Source organism: Populus trichocarpa, chromosome 14 (genome assembly GCF_000002775.5).
Source record: "Populus trichocarpa isolate Nisqually-1 chromosome 14, P.trichocarpa_v4.1, whole genome shotgun sequence".
Classification (NCBI taxonomy): domain Eukaryota; kingdom Viridiplantae; phylum Streptophyta; class Magnoliopsida; order Malpighiales; family Salicaceae; genus Populus; species Populus trichocarpa.
Genome location: NC_037298.2, coordinates 5,876,001 through 5,894,047, shown reverse-complemented (window position 1 = coordinate 5,894,047; position 18,047 = coordinate 5,876,001). Strand labels below are relative to the sequence as shown.

Below are 18,047 nucleotides of genomic sequence, written 5' to 3'. Positions count from 1 at the left end.
GGCATCATATGTCCTAATTAGAATCTTTGAGCCATAACTAAAAGCCTTCACCATGCTTCGATTTTTTCAAAAAAAAAAAAGAAAAAAAAACTGAAAAGAATAGGCAACGCTAGCTAACGTGAAGAAACTTTAAGGAAAGCATAACGAGCCTTCTTTAGTAAATGTTGCAACACCTCTCGATTTCGGCAAGGAGAAAGAAAGAGGAAGCTCTCCGGTTTACTTGTAAATGAATCAACGATGGTTAATTAATAACTCGATCCTTTTAGAAACTGAAAGTAAACCTCCCTTTTTGCTATTCTTCCGGCGATTTCAAAGGCTTCCAAGTTCTTACAATATGTGGGTGCAACTCTAGGTGACTTGGTCGGTCCAATCTAAGGTCCTAATTATATTATTCAAGGTCTATACGGACAGAATAAATGATGAAGCGTGTTAAGGTAAGAAAGTATCACATGATTTTTTACATGTGTTGGGTAATGATGAAAAAGAAAGGTCAGTACAGAAGTGGAAGCTCACCGGCTTACAACAAGAAAGGGCAGTACAGATTATAGAAGTGGAAGCTCACCGGCTTACCTTAAAAACTTATTTGACAGACGAGGAAGGATATCATATGGTACTGTCACTTATCGTACCGAATGATTTTTTATGTCATTTTTCTTGTTTGTTTATATAACCTTATTCAAATGAATGAGTCTCTCTATCCGTTCCTTTTTGGTACATCTAAGTGTTGTTAAAAGCTAGTATTGATTATGTTTCTATAGAAAAAAAAATAGTATCAATGTTAATCATCCAAATTATTTAGCATATACTAACAAATTTTACCTATACTTCACCGTGGATCAAATAAATTTTTTAGCTTAATCAAAAAGATCAAATCTCAACCAATTAAATGTTGGAGGATAAAACCAGAAAAAAAATATCAACTTAAAAAAATTTTCAAAGTAAAAAAAAAATAAAAAAATAAGGAAAAAAATTTGATAGGAAAAAAATTGGAAGATGAACGTAAAAAATCAATTACAGAAATTATTTCAAACAAAACAAATAGCAATAAAAAAATGAGAACAAGTTTGAAGTAAAAACAAATAGTGAAAATATCAAAACACCCTTGACCATAAGTGAATAAAATTTTACTTTTTAAAGGCAATTTAGTCATTTTAGTATGCATAAAACTAAAAATGCAAAAACACCCTCGGACATTAGTTTTAATTTTTTTTTATTTCAAAGACAATCTAGTCATTTTATTGTGCATAAAAAATGCAAAAAGATCGATGCATCCCTTATAAATATGGTAATAACTTATGGACCCCGTGAAAAGACTATATTACATTTAATAGCTATATCTATTTAGTTTGTTTTTAAAAAAGCAAAAATATAATTTTATATTGGATTGCTAAAGTGTTTTTTTCACCCCTTTAGATTTTAAAAATATCATACATCACAATTTCAAATACCTCAAAGCTTATAAAGCTTAATTTATATACACACATAAAGAATAAATTCAGACTTCAGATCTTTTGAGAAAATAAAAGCATCGATGCCATAGAGTTGAGTTACATCTTATTAAAGAATAATATAAATCATATCTGGAAACTTTACCTAACAGCTTAAATTATTGTGTTGAATTAGTTCTTTAACACATCTTAATATTATCGAGCTTATTTTACGTTAAGAAAATATACTCGATTTCTTTTTAATTATCTACATCTTAAATGAACCAAAACTTTTATAAATGTTTTATTTTGATAAGAATAGCGTTTATTATATATATATAAATATACAGAAAAGTAGACTTAAACTTGATGTATAAAAACTTGCTCGGTAACTAACTTGATCTAATTATAAAATTAAAATGAAAAAAGAAATTAACACACAATATAGTTTATTAGTTTTACATTAGATATAAACACTGATTTTGGTCTATTCACACAAAGTCAACCTCGAAAACATGCATAAGTACAACAAGTATACTACTATATATAAGATGGTCAAGAACAGGAGGTCTGCTTGATTTGTTCTTGAAAGTGTAGAAAAGCTGAAGAAGTTAAAACCTAGCAAGGAACTGCATCTGCTTGAGAAGAGGAGTTAGGGTTTCCATCATTTTCTCACATGGATGATTATGAATTCCTTCATAAGTCGTGACGACTATGCTCGTGTCCTTGGATAACCTTTGCACTTGTTTCTTCACGTTGCATGTATGATGTGTACACCGATAGTAACTCCTTTGCGCAAAATGAAATCAAAGTGCCGGGGTAAGAATTATTTCGCAAAAAAATAATAGTTGAAGGAGGGACAAAAATTAATTATGCACTCTACATTATGCCCAAGATTTGTAAAATGAATAGTGCAAGACCATAAGATAAAACCACTTGCTACATTAAATAAATCTATAATAATTGTAATATACATTCAATATATAGTAATAATGGGAATATTCACGCATTAATCATTCAAAATATTTTGGTCCACATGACTTCGCCATGGTATAATTTTTTTTTCAATTCGAGATAAATGGTTGATATTTTCAAATAGTTATACGTTAGTCGAATTTTAAAAAAAAATTGAATGATTTTAAGGATGTATCCCCATATCAAACAATGTTTTTTTTTTTTTTTTGTAGAATTTATTAAATTCTCCTGGATATGGGTCCCGAGATTCAAACTTATATAGAACTTCAAAGAAGGAGTATATGCACCTCCTCAATTACCAAAACAACTAATTACTAAACAGATAAAAGCACACGGAGTGACTCGTTTGGATTTTTATATTTCAAAGAAATATATATATAGTTGTAAATATATATAGGTTGCAGTAGTCTCATTAATTAATTAAGCAAAATACTTTTTTTTTTGTTTCTTTGCTTCAATTATAAATCTAATGTTCATCTGTTATAATCTTGAGAGTAATAGTATCAATTAACTAAAATATTACTGTCCACATTTAAATCTCTGTTCTTCTCATCGAAGTTTGTAGCTCATAATTAAATCCTCCTACAAAGAAATTAATCAAAATATCGTGCATGGAAAGATAAAGATCCGAAAAGCAATAGGATGCGCATGCGTATAGCTATATGATGTTATTGGAAAAATGAACAATAAAACATATATAGTAATTCACAGATATATATCATGTGATTCACAATTCGCGACAATATTAAATACAGTAATTTATATATGATGTTACAGATCCTTCTCGCTGCCGATCGTGGTTGCTTTTCTTTCCGAATATTCCTAACCCTTAGCTAGATTTTTATGGCAAAACATAAGAAAAGAAACCCCTTATAAATCTACATATATAGATACATTAAATATAAATACAGTAATTTATATATGATTTTAATTATTTAATCGTGTTGATTACAGGTGAATTCTCGAGAAGGATGCATATAGTTTTAACTAGCTGAAAAAAGAGAAGGATGTCTAGGCTCTAGTCGCCTACGACTATTAATTAGGCAATCAACAAACTATCAACTCTTATTTATTTTTATATTTTTTTTTTAAAAAAAAAGAAGGAAAGAAAAGAAAGATGAAATTCCAATGACATCGCTCATCAAAAATATAAATTCGGAGTTTCGGACTAATTTGTAATTGGGTATACGTATAACATCTAAAAATGCACACCATGCAACGTTAGATGATGCAAGGATTTTTTGTTTTTTTTTTTGTTGTTTTAGAATGATTATTAGAAGTTTAATTAAGTTAATTACAAGCAAACCTGGGGTATTTGCTGTTCTTCACTGCCTTTTGCCCATATTTCCTCCACCGATATCCATCATCAAGAACATCGTCTGCACTTCTAGTTTGAAAAGCAAATCTTGGCCGGGTTGTCTTTTTCATTCTTCCACCTTTCTTCTTATCCTTTTCTTCCTCAGCTCCATTTTCAGCTACCATAGAAGCACTGTCCATGAAAGGCCTATTCTCGCCGAGCCCGGATTGGCCAGAGAGAAGGCCAACCCAATCAATATCTGGAAGGCTTTGAGGCTCAATTACAGAAGGGTGCAATGAGGAGGATAGGAGCAGTGAGGGCGTGAAGAGATAGGGAGGGTTTTGGGATGGAAATTGTGGTAGTGATGGTGGTGGTGGTGGTGGGGCTTCTTGGCCTTCCATTGTGGGGCTACAGAGATAATGATTAGAGAAGAACTGAGGATGTACGTAAGATTGAATATATATAAGGGGTCAAGATAAAGGTAGTGGAAACCTGGGAAGGTGAGAAGAGGTTGGACAGACCTACAAATAGAGAGATGAAGATGGTTTGCTAGGTTTTGAAAGGAGAGTCCGTCTCAGTCTCAATTCCATCTCTTGTAGCCATGGGTAAAGCCAACTGCAGCTCACCTACTTCTGTTCAACTGCCCTCAAGTAAAAGGGGAGACGTGCCCAACTTATGCATATCGTTATCTCCAAAGCAATATAGCTAGCATGCATGATATATATACATGGACTGCTACGTACCTATGTATCATTAACCAAATCAAAATACCTCATTTGAGACACATGTTGAAATTTCCCTCCAAGTTAATGGATACGGCACTGCTTACCAACCAATCTTCAACGCATTTTTTGAATTGGTACTGGTTTGCACCTGCAATTTCTTAGTGCCGCGAACAGAAATATATATATATATATATTCCATTTCAGCTTTTGCTAGTAGACAAGATAAAACAACAGGGCCTATTTGATTGCCCCAGTTGGATTATATTAAGACTTGCCTAGTGGGTGTTTAGCCCTTAATAAAAATCAAACATCAGGTTATTTTATAATGGATGGGAGACTATTCTTTGTTTAACTCTGAAGTTTCTCTAGAATAATTAAGAAGGAAGAATTTGGAGGTCTCTTTTCTGGTTTCGTCAGATGGACTGTGGGAGGTAACCTCAGGAATTTTGCATATCCGAGGTCCCTCTTGCCGTGACTCATTGTTATATGATGATATGCAAAGTATACAACCCATTTGCTGTGGCTCAGCCCATTCAACAAATAAATATATTTGACTCCCGAAGCCTACATGCTTAACATTCTTAATTAGTCCTGTATAAAAGAAAACACTTGTAATTAGTCCTGATTAGTTCACCTAGCAAGGACTCGCCAACTATCTTATTGACTGGTAAAACCAATACATATCCATTCAAGAGTTAAGTGTGTGTTCTTCATAAAGAGAAAATCACTCTCGAAAAGTGGACCAACACATGATACATAAAGAGCTCTTGTTGCAGAATAGCAGGGCAGTATCCATGCTGAGAATAGATGGCATTTAAAATCCAAGAAAAAACACCAAAAACTTAGAACACCGGAGCCATCTAAAACGCTAGGAATTTCTTTTAGTTCCACAGAAGGGTATTCAAATGAGCTAGTCTGCTGTATCAATGCCAATATTCAAGCTGAAACTGGCAATTTTCTGTGTCATGTTAAGAGTATAAGAACATAAAAACCTTACGCCAGAATCATTGGTGCAACCCAAGCAGAGGATATAGACCGTGAAAAAACAAGCCTACCTTTTTCCCAAAACTCTGAGCAAGACATGCATGCTTTTGTACACCAACAACATCAAGTATTTGAAGAAGGACAAGCATGCCTATGAACAAAACAAAACATTTTAGAAGCAAAAGTACCTTAAAGATTATACCTATTGTCAACATACAAGTAACGTGCCAATGAAACTTTTCAACCAATCAACAATCGATGACAAATTCCTTAACACCGGATGATTAGGTGTATAAAGCTTATAATACTGCAACTAGAAGGAATATTTTCTTGGCTAGAAAAATCTTTGAGATATAACTTATCAATAAACATGCATATATCTTCAACACTAAATAATTTGTAGGTATTTTTAGGATTCAAAGTGACGTTCAACATAAAAAGTTTGGTTATGTGCTCACCGAATCTATTATTTTGTTCTGCAATTATTGATCAATGGTAGCTGTAAATATATAAACTCGATAGTAATACTCATCTATTACCGAATTGTTTTTACAAAGTCTTGTTAAAACACATCGGTAATTCTCATAACATTCTTCACTATATGTAAGATGATTGAAAAATTAAATGACATTAGCAACTTGATTGCATCACTATATTGAGAATAGTTAGATCCATCTGAAATAATGTTCTTAAGAACCAAATAAGTTGCTCATATATTTTTATTAAACTGCAAATTAATTTAAAGTGAACTCCTATTATTTTCAAGTCGTTGCAAACCACTAACTTAGTTAGCTTCTTTACTCGTTTCAATCTCATCAATAGTAATTAAATATTAAATGGAAGCTGTTTGGAAAGCCTACAATTCATTATTACGCTTGCAAGAAATAATAATAATGTTGACAATAAAAAATAAAATTCTAAATTGCAACAATAAGAATCAATTATAATTAATGAGCTAAACAATATACATAATATATATAAAAACAATAATTAATGAATAAAACTTACAAATCATTCCACACTCCATATATAGGTTGGTGAACCCAAGAGTTTTGTTTATTTTTCTTCCACGTGAAAATCGTACTTCTAGGTTATCAACCATTTGAGAATGTAATTCTTTTGCTATTTTTATAGGATTTTAAAACCACAATACTATATAACAAAAATACTATAACATAAGGTAAATTTAAAAGACTTGGTGTTGAGGTATTTCGTTCTTTTCACAAGACTTCTTAGTTATTAAAGGATTGACCAAAGATATAAGAGTTTCTTTTATTTTTTTTAAATATATTAAAATGATCTAATTACCCTCACATTCAAAGCTTTTAAAACTAGCACACGAGAGTATATATATCTTTTTATTTTTTAAAATATAATAAAATGACAAGTTTACTTTTCAAGTCAACAAAATTAAATCTTGTATTCAAGAGCTTTTTGGTCTTTTCACTCTAGTTTTTTTTTAATTATTATTATCAAGTTCATCAAGGGAAATTTAATTTTTTAATAGGGATTACTTAATATTTTAATTTAAAAAGTTGTGGCATCTCCCAGTGGCAAAAAATATCATTTCACCGTGTTGTTGGAAGCTTCGCTGCATCCTTTTTCTGTTGGTGTTGCACGTGTTAGCAGTGGTGGGGCAGTTTTATCGACAATAAAGCTTTTTTTTTTCTTCTTTTCTCTCCTCTATTGAAAATTACAAGTTGGTCCTCTTCGATGTTGATATTTTAACTTCAGCCATTTTGTAAAAGTCTTATTAATTTGTTTTCATTTTCATCCTTTATTCTCAATTTATCATATATTATTGTTTTTCAATTTAGTCCTTATTCTTTTAGTTTATATTTTTTTCCTTGATCATTTTGTAAAAGTTTAATTAATTTTCAATTTCATTATTCAATCCAAATTTATGGTATATTGTTTTTTCCATTTTAATCCTCATTCTTTTTAATTTTTTTGGTCTTTTTATTGAAGTTATTTTTAATTTTCAGTTTAACCCTCCAATTAAAAATTTATAATTACTTTCTAATTTATTTATTTATTTTATTTTATTCTTTTAATTGTTTTTTTTTATTTTAAATCCTTTTTTGTGGTTACTTTTTTTTTCTTCATGATTTATCATTTAGCCGTTTGATTTGTTGAGAATTGAGTTTCATGATTTTATCATGTATGATGTTTCTGATCTAATAACTTGAATCATATATTTGAAAAGTTAACAAATTAATATCTTTTATTTATTTATTTTTTATCAGTTTTATTTTTCAATATTTTTTTAAATAAAAATTAATTTCATAATTTTGTTTCTATTAAGTTTTCTTAATCTTTTAACCTTAATGACGTTATGGTAAGTTTACACCTAATCATCATTTAAATAATAATAATAATAATACGGATCCACGGCGTCTAATTCTATCTATTGTAGTAAATTTAAAAGAATTCAAAATAGACTACTACAAACATTAACAGTGATTCAAATCCAAGTACGACGGTATCGTGAAGAACTTCCTCGAGAGGTGCTTCCCTGCTTAACCGGATCCATGTTTGCCGGGACAAAGACAACTAGCACTCAGGTGTCAGTATAAACTGGAAGTGGCAAATTTCTCCCTGTAAAGAAAATTTACATGATTACGTACACGCCTTGTTCAAAATCTACAATACTTTCCAGGAAATGACTGCTTTGGAGCCATCAATGAAAGCACATTATTACTAATTCTAAATTGCAAGTTCAAAAAAAAAGAGGAGGAGTAGATGTACAAATAAGAGAGAAACAAGTGAGTACGAATTACAATGGTTATCAGAACAACGGCTTTCTTCCATTTAACATTCCCAACAAGTGATCAAGAACCTGCCCTCCTCCATCTCTCAGGCCAGAATGCATGTATTCGTTGGTTATCCATAGCCTAATTCCAGCTATCTGAGAAGCTGTCTCCATCGCCAACTTGAAATTAGCATACATATCTTCATAATAAACAGCAGCTGCAACAGGTACCTGCCAGCATTTAAAAAATTAGCAGCCCCTCCGAGCAATAAAACTGAAGCTAATTTCTATTAAAAAAACAGACTAAAAGCGAAAGCTATATCTCGAAGATTGAAATCTTCTCATTTGAGCTCAGTATAACGTGTATGCATTGCAGGCTTATAATGAATCAATAATTATATGGAAGATTAACCGGCACCTTGTTATTATTCAGCACTGCAATGTCATATAGGGGTGGCCAATCCTTCTTCTCAGCCAATAAATGAGCAGCATCTTTAAATTTCCTTAAGGGATGAACTTCTTCAAACATCCATGGGAACACCATCTGCAGAAGAATTCCTTAAAACAATGTAAGCAAAACAGCAAAAGATGCTGGTTCTATTCGATATCAGTAAACTAAGAAATCACAGTATATTTTTATACAGATCAAGCATTTGATTCATAAAAGGCATGCAAATGCAAATATATGTTTCTAAGGGACAGGACCAAAAAAAAAGAAACGAGCATGGCCTCTTACAAATATGTAAATGAGGTTATCATTGGGGGGGGGGGGGGGGGGGAATTTATCTTACCCCAAAAGATCATGCACTTAATATTCTAAAAAGGCTCAATAAGCGATTGTAAAAACTGTAAAAGTTTGTTATCTTTAAAGCACAATATTATAATTTCTTCACACCTCCCCTGTGAAGAATACAGGGCGACCTTCTTTGACAGCCCTGATTGCATCAAATTTACCGCCATTCTCAGTCCGTATTCTCTGAGCAGACCACCGCGATGAATCACCCTTGAACCAAAAGAAAAGGAGGATTTAGAAACTTGATGGAAAATCTTAAATAAACAAACTATGCATGGGTGCATCTTGTGCACTTTTGAAAGTGGAAATCTACCCAGCAAAGAAGCATTAACTGATTTGCGCTTTTGACATTGCACAGCTTGTTCCATCATTATGGCTGTTCCACTATAATCATGCAAAAGTACAGTAAAATTTACCTACAATAAAAAGAAACTGCTAAAAGAGGAATGGGAAAATCTACCTGACAATAGATGGACTCGTGCAGGAGAGCATAGAGTGAGTTTGTATCAAAATCCAACCAATTCTCAAACTGCAAATAGAAATAACTTAGGTTGATTCTAAAAAAAATCCACGGATTAGTGATCAATAGAAGATCAGCAATGTTCTCACAGCATTTAAGAAGTGGTAGCTTATTTGCTTACGAAATCCTGGAACTATTACAGGATCCCAAACCCTCTCAAACCTGCAGGTTGTGGAGACAAACAAGGAAATATGATAAATAAAGGTAGAAGAAAGCGGGAGGGGAAACCTGAAGAATACAAAGTTGCAAGTTCATTTGGGATAAAATAGTGTTTACACATCCTTCTCAATATATATATGCCTTACATATAGTGCAGACACGCTCGAAACCTGAACTGGATCCTAAACCAGAGAGACCAAGAGTTTGCAGTCCTCTTGGGGTTAAGAGCCCCCCTGATGGAAGAAGCACCTGTACAGATAGGAAAAGAGAGACGAGGAAGAATCACGGCATGATCAACATTTTTTTTCTTTTCATGAACCAAAGTATAAAAATTGCATGTGCTAGATCATCACCCCGCCTCCTTCAGATTCTGCCAAATACTTCACAACTTCATGAACAATTTCAACATCCTGAGGAAACCTCTTGTAGTACTTTTCATTCTGGTGAATAACCTGAGCGTAGCATGCTCTATAGACAGAATCTGCAGTGCATCCATTTCCTATTGGAGGGATTCCTCCAGTTAGAAGGACCTGTTTTAACCCTTGTGGCGCAAAGCTCAAATAGGTTACTGAACAAAAACCACCATAGCTCTAAACCAAAAAATGAACAAGAAGTCAGCAATTCAAGTCACTTTAGTTTCCACAAGGTAAATGGAACTTTAAAGTAAAAAGACTGAAATCAGGGTGTTCTCGTGAAACAAAAAGCCAGAACAAAAGATGGTCAAGTCCACAGAACAAGAAATGGGAAACCAATAAAGATTAATAATCTTCATACCTGACCCAAAACCGTCCAAGGTCCAGCTTCAGGAACAAGACAAACTCGGATAAACTCTGCATCATTCACTATATTGTCAGCTCTAAAGTATTTCAAGTATTCAGCAACCTCCTCCGCAGAATCCAATTGCGACATGGATGATGGTGTCAAAGGAACTGATAAGCCTGTTCCTCGCTGCATGAAAAATACACAGCAGCGTGTATGAGAGGATGAATACAGGTAGTGAAACGGCAGTAAAAGTACAGGAATGTCCAAGAATTCATGCCTGGTCCATCAAAATAACACGAAATTCTTCACAAGCTTTATGTATCCATCCACTGGCTTCAGTTGGCCGTGGGCACTCAAAGCCCGGCCCCCCTTGTAGATATAATAGGTATGGCAGTAGGTGTTCTTCTTTCCCAACTAGAGCAAACATTCTGAATGCATAAGTGAAAGTAATAGTACATGTACTAAAATGAAAACAAAAAAGTAGATAATCTAATCTAAGATAAATGCAAATCGTAAATGATTATTACATATTAACCCGTGCAGTTCAACAACCAAATTTTTGTTGAGTTAATGAATTGCACGGAACATAAAAAACAAAAATTGCATGGACAATATCTACTATAACTAGAGACCACACAGCTTGCCTATCAAGAAACGGTGTCATGGCAGGAGATTTGCAGTGATGTAGTGTTTCTAAATAGTCTCATGTATTCTTGCACGCGTCTAACAATAAGAATTTCCATTATTGAACACCTGGATATCTGATCCAAAGATCAATTTTGCAATTGAAACTGGCAGCAAGGATATCCAGATTTTCCCACAAAAAGATGCAAGTGAGACTGAATTTAAGCATACAAACTACGACAATACCATTCATTTTAACAAAATATTTTCATTATTGTTTTCTTCCAGAAAAAAATGCAAGCAACATGATCATATTTTCCAATCCAGTACAAGTAGTGTATGGTTTAGTTGACTTCAGTGCTTTAGCACTTCAGGATTTGTAAACTTGTATAAATTATAGATACATCTCAAATAAATCTAATTACGATAAGTTTAATTTTAATAATTATTCTAATTGAGATTAGTCTTTAGGTACCGGAAACGACTTCGCGAGCGAAAACGGAGATTTTAGGAGAAGCATTGCGATCGATGGAATAATCGAGAGGGACAGTGAATCGGTGGTCCCGAAGGCGGAGGCCCGGCACCGAGTACCACGTTCCGGATATGTGATCCGGCGTAGAATCGGAGGCGGAGTTAGTTTCAGACATGGCAGCGAAAGTACGGAAGATCCGGAGAGAGTGGAAAAGGGGAATTTTATTGACTGGATGAGGAACAGCACGAGGAGATAAGGCAAAGGAGGAAGTGAAATGGAGTACTGGTTTTATCAACGAGGGTGGCGCGTAATTGAACAGCATTTTGCAGGAGTGCATCGGAGGTGATTTGTTGTGTAAGGACACGTGTGACAATATGAGCTATGATTGAGTTGAAGGGAGTCAAAGAGATATTTTGGTTGATCTGAGACGTTGGATGGAGAGAGTTTCAAGCGAGAGTCAAAACGTCATCTGTTCGATGAAACTGTATGGATATGCGGGTCCGATTGAATGTTTTAAAATGTCGTGCCAACGTTACATATGCGCGTGCAATACACGCTCTACGAGAATGTATCGATTGCGTTGCTGTATGTTTAAGTGCCGGTGTTTTTTTTTTTGGTACCGCTACCGCTACTCTATGCTTACCATGCCTAGCTCCACGCTAATGAAGTCACTTGGTCCTTACCAGAGTAGAGACTTCGCCTAGGGAGTTGCCTACCCTGTCTCTATTTTATCTCTTTCACGAAAACTGAAAACCAGACATGGAACTCTGTTAACCTTAAAACTACTTATATGCAAGAATTTATATTATTACCACTAGGGAAAAAGAAGGCAACCGACTGTTAGCAATGTATTTATTTTCTTAACATGATCGATTTTTTAACTACTAGTAATTATATTGGCGAGGTAAATACATGGTATGTATATTTCCGAGCCAACTTTTACCGATCCTGATTAAATTTCTCGTTGATCAAGTCCTTGATAGGTTTTTTTATCGAATCTCGAGGGTAAATTAAATGATATAAAAGGTCTACTTTCTTACTTGATCTCTTTTAAGTTTAAAATCAAAATTAATATAGAAAGGAATTTATTTTTATGAATATACCTAAAAGGATTTTTTTTATCTTTTTTAGAAAAAAATAATCTTGAATATTAAATAACACATAAAGCAAGGTTATCAATCTAGATCTTTTCCTTTCCGAATATATGGTATATCTTGTATCATTTTAAAATATAAATCAAACTAAAACAAATCTCATCTTACTCAAAATCTTTGGTTATTTTAGATTTCTCGTCCAAATTCATGTCGAAATATTTTGAATTTACTTTGATTATTTTGTCCCAGATAAAAGTTTGACAAAACTAAAACATAATTCTATTATCTAGTAGAGAGACTCTGTCCAAGGAAAAAATTTTAAATCCCTGATTTTATCAATTTTTAATATTGAAAATAATAATTATTTTTTTTTATTAACATTTGTATTGCTTAACAAAAAAATATCATTGATGTATATGATTTATATTCATGTTTTTTTTTCATATTTGTATTTTATGTGGATTTGAGTTGAACAAGGAAAATTTTAGATCTCATTAACTTTTATAGCATTAACTTATTAGATGAATGGATATGTGAAGAACTCAGCCCTGACTGACATGATTTAAGTTATAAGACTATTGAGACACCTTTGTGTACTCTGATTTTAGATGATAAAAATAGGCATTCTAATGTCGAGGATGAGCTTGATGGAAATAATCATCAATTGAAATATCTAGTTCATAACTTTCTCATGTGCCACTGTAAAATCAAAATTTTTATTTTTACATGTGATGATGAATATGATGTTTGATTTATACTAATTTTATGTTAAAACTTTTTAATTTTTGTAATATTTTAGCATTTTGTTTGTGTTGAATTACTTCAAGTTAAATTTATATTCGATTCCGACTCTTAACTATTTAGTAATATTTTAAATTTTAAAAATATATTTAGATGAATAATATTATGTTTGTATTGTATAATACAAAGTTAATTTATTTTTAAATTTAAACTTGAATCATGTATGTTTAATCAATATTTTGAATTATATATATATATTTATATATATATATATATATATATGTATGTATGTATGTATGTATGTATGTATAGTTAAAATTCTAAAACAGAATGCTAAAATACTTTGAAACTAAAATTTATAATTCTAATAATAAAAAAAATAACACCAACAATAATAAAATCGACAAACTCAGCATAAAGTGATCTAAAGATACATTTCATAGTTGAATAAAAGAAGAAAAAAAAATCCTCAATTGTACCCATATTCATGTTAAACCTGGGTTCTCTCTCGAATTTAACCTTACCATCATCCACCCACAAATAAATATTTTCCAAAACCTAATTCGAATTTCCTAGCAGATGCTATGCTCCTAGGTTCTCTTTATTCTTTTATGACATGCCAGTATATACTATACCAAAAGAGAGTGGCCTTCACGAGCGCTGAAAGGCACGTGTGGATAACAATGCCAAACTTGGAAGAAAGCAACTCAAAATCGGACTCCTCTATCAACTCGGTGCAGGTGGCGCAGCCAAAATGCACCACCCTCCCCCACTAACTCCTCCCTCCATAAATAAACCTACAAATTCAATCAAAATTTCTCGTCATTCACACATCCCATCTCTCGCTACCTCTCACTCCCTATCACTCAAAAAATGGGTTTACTCACTTACCTCACCAAATCCTCTTCCACTCTCAAACCCACAACTCTTCTCCGCCACCTCCGCTTCATGAGCAACGTCCCTGAAAACACCGTCTACGGCGGACCGAAGCCACAAAACCCACACCAAAGAGTAACACTAACCCATTTAAAGCAAAAACACAAAAAGGGTGATCCGATAACTGTTGTGACTGCCTATGACTACCCTTCTGCGGTCCACTTAGACACAGCAGGTATCGATGTTTGTTTAGTTGGTGACTCCGCTTCCATGGTTGTTCACGGCCATGACACCACTCTCCCTATCTCTCTTGACGAGATGCTTGTTCATTGCCGTGCTGTTGCTCGTGGCGCCAAAAGGCCGCTTCTCGTAGGTGACTTGCCCTTTGGGACTTACGAGTCTAGTTCTAACCAGGTGCCCATTAGATTTCTCAAGCTAAAATGTTGCTCTATTGTTGTTTATCTTAATTGTAAATTTTATATTTTAAAAGTTATGAAATAGTAGAATGTTTATGTATGAAGTTTTCTTGGGGGTTCATTGTGGGGGAGAGGATTTTGTGTTGTCTTGAATGTGAATATTTTGAAGTGAGGAATTGGTTGGTGATGTTGAGTGAGATTGGATTATGAGCAGGCGGTTGATACGGCAGTTAGGATTTTGAAGGAAGGAGGGATGGATGCGATTAAATTGGAAGGAGGGTCGCCATCGAGAATTACTGCTGCTAAAGCAATTGTTGAGGCTGGAATTGCTGTTATGGGACATGTAGGACTTACTCCTCAGGCTATTAGTGTTCTTGGAGGATTCAGGCCTCAAGGGAAAAACATTGCCAGTGCTGTAAAGGTATGTTGATTATGTGTTTTGTTTACGAGACTGTTTGTTTTATGTTGTGTTGAATTTGTTTATGTTGCACAGGTTGTAGAAACTGCACTGGCTTTGCAAGAAGCAGGATGTTTCTCGGTAGTTTTAGAATGCGTGCCTGCTCCCGTGGCAGCTGCAGCAACTTCTGCTCTTAAAATCCCAACCATTGGCATTGGGGCAGGACCTTTTTGCAGTGGCCAGGTTTATCATATAGACTCTTGGTTTCTTTGTTTGATCCTTTGATAAAGATGTTTGCATGTTATGTTTCAAATTAGACTGCAGAATGGGGGTGATCATCACTATAAGTTTATTCTTATGATCAAAGAATTTGATTATCTTTGTGAATTTCCTACACTGTTGCTTGTCTAGAGGAGGTAAGCGAGGCAGTGCAATTTTGAACTCCAGCATTTAAAGCATGCTACCTTCTATGTTGACCAGAAGCAATATTAGCATATTACACTTAAAAAAGAAGAGGTTTGGGTGATGATAAATATGTCATACTAGAAAGCTTATGAGCTATGGTTTTCCCAAGTAGTGCTAGTTAGTTTTGATCATTAATATAGGAATGTGAAGATTTCATTGGGTTTTATACTCCAATGCCAAAGGCCCAAAAGTGCTTGGTTCTAGGATTTCAATCTTGTTAAACAGGGCACAGGCCTTTTTTCATGTCCTGGTTGTCTCTGATGACGCTAGAGAAGATATTTTCAATGGCATTACATGAACAAGAGTTCTAAAACTTACGATGTGAGTGAAAGTTCGTGTGTATAGACAAGCAACAGATAGAATACCCACCCTTCTGTGACGTCTCGCTATCAAAAAGAACTTTACCGTCAACTTGATTATACTTTACTATCTATCAGCTCTTGGGAATCTCTTACTTATGACCATTGCCAGATACAATCATTTAATTATCATTTTCAAGTACCCATGAGTAACTAGAAATAGCTCTGCAATTTGTCTCTTTTTCAGGAAACTTGAAAGCTTGTAGTCTTAATTTTTCTCAAAAGTGAACGTTTCTATCCATGATGTGATGTGAACCCCTAGGATAGTAATCCTGAAACTCACAACAAAGTAGATAAACAACCCAAGAAGCTAAAATTCAGGTTTAGATCGAATCCTTGATCTAAAAATAACCATGAACCTCATAATCAAATGCATTGAAAATTAAACTTGTACTCGTTGATTATAGAGAATCAAGAATCCGAAGTATGTGAAGATGCCATAAGATTAATTATACCTTGATAAGTCAAAATTGGAATAAACTTGTGTGTTGCATCATGCAAAACACAAGTTTATTCAAAATATCACAGCGGCTGAATTTTGCTGCAAAAAAAATATATATATATAGTCCTAAATAATTCTAACGGACTATTATTAGGTGCAAACTAACGAATCCAAGCTAATAATCAGCTAACACAAGTCATTTTTGAGCCAAAGCAAACTTACACTAAAACATAAGCCCTAAATCAAATTCAAATATCCAAATAATAAAATAAAACAACAAACAAAACCTTAAAATAATTTAGATCAATACAAAAAAAAATCAGCCTAAAAATAATCTATCATTAAATACTTCAACTCTCATTTCCTTGTATAACTAGGATAAATTAGAAATTTTTGTAAAAGAAGGATTTTGGAACACAAGGAATTTTTATCCCATTTGAAAACTATGTTGTTGCCCATTAAAGATCCTTGTAGAACTAGGAAATTCTTAAAAATAAGTTGCTGAATATCCTTATATTACGAGGAAAAGAATCATCTCCAAAAAATAACAAATAACAAAATTCGTATTGTATTTGCTGACCTTTATTGCCAGACCTTATCGAACTTTGATTGACCTGAAATTTTAATTCAATATAGAACAATATGTCTAGCAATTACTGGTAAAATTTCAGCTTAATCCAATGGTCATATCAAAAGTTATGCTTGATAGTGTAAAACTAGACAGTAAAGACAATTACATTAGAGTCTGAATTTTCTTATTCAATCTTTCCTTTGGATTGTAGCATGATGTGTATCTAATCGTCGTTCATGCAGGTGCTAGTTTACCATGATCTATTGGGAATGATGCAACATCCACATCATGCCAAGGTTAATCCCATAATTGCCACGCTGGTTTGTTGATTTCATTCGCATAGCTAACGTTCTGTATGCTGAGATAGGGATTGTTTTACCTGCTATAGGTTACTCCAAAGTTCTGTAAGCAGTATGCTCATGTTGGAGATGTCATCAACAAAGCTCTAGTTGAATACAAGGAAGAAGTGGCAAATGGTTCGTTCCCTGGTCCTGCCCACAGTCCATATAAAATTAGTGAAACTGAGATAAATGGTTTCATGAGCGAATTGCAAAAGTTAGGTTTGGACAAGGCAGCCGCTTCAACAGCTGCAGCAGCTGAGAAAATTAAAATGTCTGTATCAAGTAATGGTCCAGCAAATGATTGAATACTGGTTAATCCGGCAGATGTGTTCCTTACTCGGCCTCCACCCCTTTTGTGACCAGAAAGAAGAGTGAAAATAACGGAAGACCAGTTTGGTGGTGCATCTTTGAAAGCTAAGCCAGAAATTGCATCAGTTCTCGACATTCGAAATCGAGATACATTTTGAAGGAAAATTGTTGTGGTAGAAATAATTGCATATGTTTTTCCTTTTTTTTTCTCGCCTAAAAAATCAATAGAAATTAAAATATATCTTGAAATTGGATTCGGAGCTATTTTTTAAAAGTGTCACGTGATTTAACCGAACTGGTTGGAAGGATAGAAATCTCAATATATATATATATATATATATATATCTGGATATCTGGCAACCCTCTGGTGTGGCTATGCATAGCTCCGTATTAATAGCTAGATAGCAGGAATATTAGCAGTTTCGTGTGTGCGTAGCGGACTCGTTTGCAGGGATACCAATGAATCTTCGGGATTGTCTGATGAGATTTAAATTGTGTTTTATTTAAAAATATATTAAAATAATATTTGTTTTATTTTTAAAATTT

At 33.5% G+C, this 18,047-nt stretch overlaps 2 protein-coding genes and 1 pseudogene across 2 annotated transcripts; 1 reads left to right on the top strand and 2 right to left on the bottom strand.

Moving 5' to 3' along the window:
• Positions 1–1,814: 1,814 nt before the first annotated feature.
• Positions 1,815–4,268, bottom strand: LOC7492733 (probable WRKY transcription factor 43). Its single transcript, XM_002320124.4, has 2 exons — positions 3,709–4,268; positions 1,815–2,216 (listed from the first exon to the last, which is right to left on the bottom strand). Exons 1-2 carry the CDS (start codon positions 4,098–4,100, stop codon positions 2,039–2,041), a joined length of 570 nt encoding a protein of 189 aa, XP_002320160.2. The 5' UTR covers positions 4,101–4,268; the 3' UTR covers positions 1,815–2,038.
• A 3,483-nt stretch (positions 4,269–7,751) lies between these two features.
• On the bottom strand, positions 7,752–11,997 carry LOC7494116 (uncharacterized; annotated as a pseudogene).
• A 1,969-nt stretch (positions 11,998–13,966) lies between these two features.
• Positions 13,967–17,796, top strand: LOC7494115 (3-methyl-2-oxobutanoate hydroxymethyltransferase 1, mitochondrial). The gene is made up of 5 exons (XM_002320792.4): positions 13,967–14,615; positions 14,832–15,038; positions 15,111–15,257; positions 17,094–17,147; positions 17,240–17,796. Exons 1-5 carry the CDS (start codon positions 14,199–14,201, stop codon positions 17,495–17,497), a joined length of 1,083 nt encoding a protein of 360 aa, XP_002320828.1. The 5' UTR covers positions 13,967–14,198; the 3' UTR covers positions 17,498–17,796.
• The last annotated feature ends 251 nt before the right edge of the window (positions 17,797–18,047 follow it).

Bases quoted from the DNA above. Each gene is read 5' to 3' on its own strand.
- LOC7492733 (XM_002320124.4), bottom strand. From the start codon at position 4,100: ATGGAAGGCCAAGAAGCCCCACCACCACCACCACCATCACTACCACAA. The intron at 2,217-3,708 runs GTTTGCTTGTAA...TTTTGCGCAAAG, and splicing joins AAGAACAGCAAATACCCCAG to GAGTTACTATCGGTGTACAC.
- LOC7494115 (XM_002320792.4), top strand. From the start codon at position 14,199: ATGGGTTTACTCACTTACCTCACCAAATCCTCTTCCACTCTCAAACCC. The intron at 14,616-14,831 runs GTGCCCATTAGA...GATTATGAGCAG, and splicing joins ACGAGTCTAGTTCTAACCAG to GCGGTTGATACGGCAGTTAG. The intron at 15,039-15,110 runs GTATGTTGATTA...TATGTTGCACAG, and splicing joins ACATTGCCAGTGCTGTAAAG to GTTGTAGAAACTGCACTGGC.